Genomic DNA, 4,483 nt, shown 5'->3' with positions numbered 1-4,483 from the left:
AACATTTGTACTTTACTCAGTGAATCTCTTGATTAACCTGGTAAAAAGTCACCAGTAAGGAACTGCAGAACAACAAGGGGACTGGCTAAGCCAATGAGATATAATGTCCTATAGCACCTGACATGGGTACATAATAGATGGAAGGGATAATTAAGTTGTCATGGGATAGGAGGGAAGATCCTTTCTTGGATTGAGAACTGGTTAAAAGACAGGGAACAAAGGGTAGGAATAAATGGTAAATTTTCAAAATGGAGAGGAGTAACTGGTGGTGTTCCCCCAGGGTCAGTCCGAGGACCAATCCTGTTCAGCTTATTCATAAATGATCTGGAGAAAGGCATTAACAGTGAGGTGGCAAAGTTTGCAGATGATACTAAACTGCTCAAGATAGTTAAGACCAAAGCAGACTGTGAAGAACTTCAAAAAGATCTCACAAAACTTGGGCAACAAAATGGCAAATGAAATGTAATGTGGACAAATGTAAAGTAATGCACATTGGAAAAAAAAATAACCCCAACTATACATAGAATATGATGGGGCTAATTTAGCTACAGCTAATCAGGAAAAAGATCTTGGAGTCATCGTGGATAGTTGTCTGAAGACGTTCACCCAGTGTGCAGCGGCAGTCAAAAAAGCAAATAGGATGTTAGGAATCATTAGAAAGGGATCTATGTATATATATATCTATATAGAAAGGGAGAATATCTTATTGCCCTTATATAAATCCATGGTATGCCCACATCTTGAATACTGTGTACAGATGTGGTCTCCTCATCTCAAAAAAGATACACTGGCATGAGAAAAGGTTCAGAGAAGGGCAACTAAAATGATAAGGGTTTTGGAACGGGTCCCATATGAGGAGAGATTAAAGGGGCTAGGACTTTTCAGTTAGGAAAAGAGGAGACTAAGGGGGGACATGATAAAGGTATATGAATTCTTGACTGGTGTGGAGAAAGTGAATAAGGGAAAATTATTTACTTGTTCCCATAATGTAAGAACTAGGGGCCACCAAATGAAATTAATGGGCAGCAGGTTTAAAACAAATAAAAGGAAGTTCTTCTTCGCACAGCACACAGTCAACCTGTGGAACTCCTTGCCTCAGGAGGTTGTGAAGCCTAGGACTATAACAGGGTTTAAAAGAGAACTGGATAAATTCATGGAGGTTAAGTCCATTTTAATGGCTATTAGCCAGGATGGGTAAGGAATGGTGTCCCAAGCCTCTGTTTGTCAGAGGGTGGAGATGGATGGCAGGAGAGTGATCACTTGATCATTACCTGTTAGGTTCACGCTCTCTGGGGCACCTGGCATTGGCCACCTTTGGTAGACAGGACACTGGGCTGGATGGACCTTTGGTGTGACTCAGTATGGCCATTCTTAATCTTCTTATGTTCTTATAATGGGACATCCATGAGTTTTGGTTTGGGGTATTAAATTTGACCCAATGTGTATTTATGTAAAGATTTAGGGTCACACGATAGCAGATTCTTTTGGGTAGGAGAAGGAATCATTTCATCCATCTCTCCCTGATCCATGGAGGGCAGATGGTCTGCTGGACTCGGACTCAGCAGACCCGGGTTCATTCTTCTGCTCTGCCACAAAGTGGACAAATCACTTACATTGCCCCACAGGTCAATACAGCCTTTACAGTGATATCAAGTTTAAAAAAGTCTCTCTCCTCTCTCTTATGTGTGGTGGTCTGCTCTGCAGAATTGAAGCAGTGAGCTAATTGCTGAGCAATGTGGGTGGGGGATAAAGAGGAAGGATTTTAAGACAGACAGTTTTGGGGAAAGGGAATGGCTGAAGGTTTTGAGGCTGAGACAAGATGCCTTTCCCCTTTGCATCACCAGTTCCAATCCAGGGAGGAGGTCAAGATCAATGAGCCCAGAAAGATGGTGGGTTTTGAAATGGGATACGATTGCTTTCAGCCTTAGGTCACAGATCTTTTTTTCCCACACCCTGTTCAGCGAATGGAACCAACATTCCATGTATGGAAACAGCACCATGGGGAAAGCCAAGGACATTATCTCAGCAGCAGAACAGATGCAGAGATCCATTTTAACTGACTGCACCTCTTTCCACAGCTTTTTCTTTCTTCTAGAAAGCAGGACAGAACATGAGAAAGACAAATGTTTATTTACCTGTAACTTTATTATAAAATATTATGCTTGCTTCCGGAAGGACTGAAAGAAAGAAATGAAACGAGTTATGGCAATAAATAAATATGAGATAATATGTACCATTTGTGGTGGATTTGAATAAATTAATAAAGAAGGATGATAGGGAGGAAATGGTGTTCATCTGGCTTATTCAAACCTTTCACTGCATGCAGGCAAGTGTCCTCAATCCTCAGAAAAACTGGAACATTTGTAACTGATTTCTGAGTGTAGTAAGCTTAGCTTGAGTGTTTTGTTTTATTTTGCTTTATTCTGTCTGTTATTACTTAAAACCACTTAAATCCTACTTTTTATACTGAATAAAATCACTTTTGTTTATTTATAACATAGTGTAAGTAATTGTTGCCGGGGGGGGGGGGTGCAAACAGCTGTGCATATGTCTCTTGCAGGGATATAGAGGGCAAGCATTTGTCATTTTATCCTGTATAAGCTTTATACAGAGTAAAAGAGATTTATTTGGGGTTTAGATCCCATTGGGAGCTGGTTGTCTGTGTATTGGATACAGGTGTCCTGCTGAGCTGGTTTCAGCCTAGATCTGCACCTTTGGGGGCATCACCCAGAGCCTAGGTCTGTGTTGCAGCTGGCTAGTGTGTCTGGCTCAACAAGACAGGGTTGTGGAGGCCCAGGCTGGAAGGGAAAATGGGCTCAGAGGTCATTTCAGCACATGAGGTGACAGTCACAATGAGGGTCTCTGTGACTGACCCTGACACACTATGGACTTGGGTTTCCCTCATTTCCTGTGATGCTTCCCATGTTTTGTTCACTGATCTCAGTTGGGGACTGCAGACCTTGTTGGAATACAAAAAAAAAAAAAATAATAACAATATAAAAATGAACAAAACTACCACGTGCTCTCCGAAATTATTTTGTAATGAGCTGAGAATTGAATTCACCTGTTTCCACTCCCCAGCACTAAACCAGTCCTGAATTAAGCAGATTCAAGAACTGGTTAGGAGTTTATTTATTGCTTTCTTCAGGGCGTCCTTCACCTCCGTGTTCCTCAGGCTGTAGATGAGGGGGTTCAACATGGGGATCACCAGCATGTAAAACACTGAGGCCACTTTGTCTGTGTCCATGGAATAGCTGGAGGTGGGACGTAAATACATGAAGAGGAGGGTGCCATAAAACAGGACCACAGTGGTCAAGTGGAAAGTGCAGGTGGAGAAGGCTTTGTGTCGACCCTCGGCAGAGCAGATCTGAAGGATGGTGGAGGTGATATAGACATAGGAGAGGAGGACAGTCACAAAGCTGATGACTTGAATGCAGCACATTGAAACAAACATCACAATCTCATTGATGCGGGTGTCAGAACAGGATAGTGCCAGGAGCGGGGGGACATCACAGAAGAAATTATTGATGATGTTGGAGCTGCAGAATGACAGCCGAAATGTAAAATATGTGTTTAACATTGAATCCACCACCCCCACAGTGTACGCCCCAGCCACCAGCTGTTTACAAAGGTGCCTGGACAAGGTGACCGTATAGAGCAGCGGGTTACAGATGGCCACATAACGGTCATACGCCATCACAGCCAGCAAGAGGCACTCAACATCTGCAAAAATAATAGAAAGATACATTTGCACTGCGCAGGCAGTGAAAGAAATGCTTTTCCTCTTGGCTAAGAAATTCAACAGCATCTTAGGGGAAATTATCGAGGAAAAGCAGAGGTCACAGAAAGACAAATTCCTGAGGAAAAAGTACATGGGGGTGTGGAGTAGGGGATCAATTGTGATTAATAAGATCATCCCCCCATTCCCCACCAGGGTGAAACCATAAATCAGTAGGAAGACCGCAAACAGGGGGATCTGCAGCTCCGGACGATCTGTCAGTCCTGAGAGAATGAACTCAGTCGCCTCCGAGTGATTTCCTTCTTCCATCTCCTCTCAAGAGTGATCAGACAGCTAGAGAGATGTGGGCAGGTAGATAGTGACGAAAACCTGTCATTTCTCTGTAATGAAGTAAGTTAAGATAAAAGGAGATCAGTTTCTAACGGAGATCAGTACCCGCTCCGGGAAGGGCTTAGTCCACAGAGCCAGATGTTCACAGCTGGTCATTCCAGGTGTTCCATAAAATGGACACACTGTGCAAATACAATGACAGGCAGGTTAATCATGCCCCCCCCCCCAAACACTCCTGTTCACTAATCCAAACAGAAAACAATGACTTGTGACCCTGCTATGAGAGAATCAGTCTGAAGGGATTATTCCTTATCTAAAGAATTTGTGAGAGTAAAGGAGTTTCAATCTTTTGACCCTCTTTGGGCAAGGGGAGCTCTGTGGCTTGGCATGTCTGTCTGGGGTAAAGTTGCTTAC

At 43.1% G+C, this 4,483-nt stretch overlaps 1 protein-coding gene across 1 annotated transcript; it reads right to left on the bottom strand.

Annotated features, from left to right (window-relative positions):
* Positions 1 to 3,109: 3,109 nt before the first annotated feature.
* On the bottom strand, positions 3,110 to 4,048 carry LOC144266600 (olfactory receptor 8U9-like). Its single transcript, XM_077820032.1, has one exon. The coding sequence runs from the start codon at positions 4,046 to 4,048 to the stop codon at positions 3,110 to 3,112; it is 939 nt and encodes a 312-aa protein (XP_077676158.1).
* Between the last annotated feature and the right edge of the window lie 435 nt (positions 4,049 to 4,483).

The sequence above is a fragment of the Eretmochelys imbricata genome, chromosome 6 (genome assembly GCF_965152235.1).
Source record: "Eretmochelys imbricata isolate rEreImb1 chromosome 6, rEreImb1.hap1, whole genome shotgun sequence".
In the NCBI taxonomy this organism is placed as follows: Eukaryota; Metazoa; Chordata; order Testudines; family Cheloniidae; genus Eretmochelys; species Eretmochelys imbricata.
The sequence above is the reverse complement of the archived record's forward strand: the minus strand, read 5'-3'. Positions and strand labels throughout refer to the sequence as shown.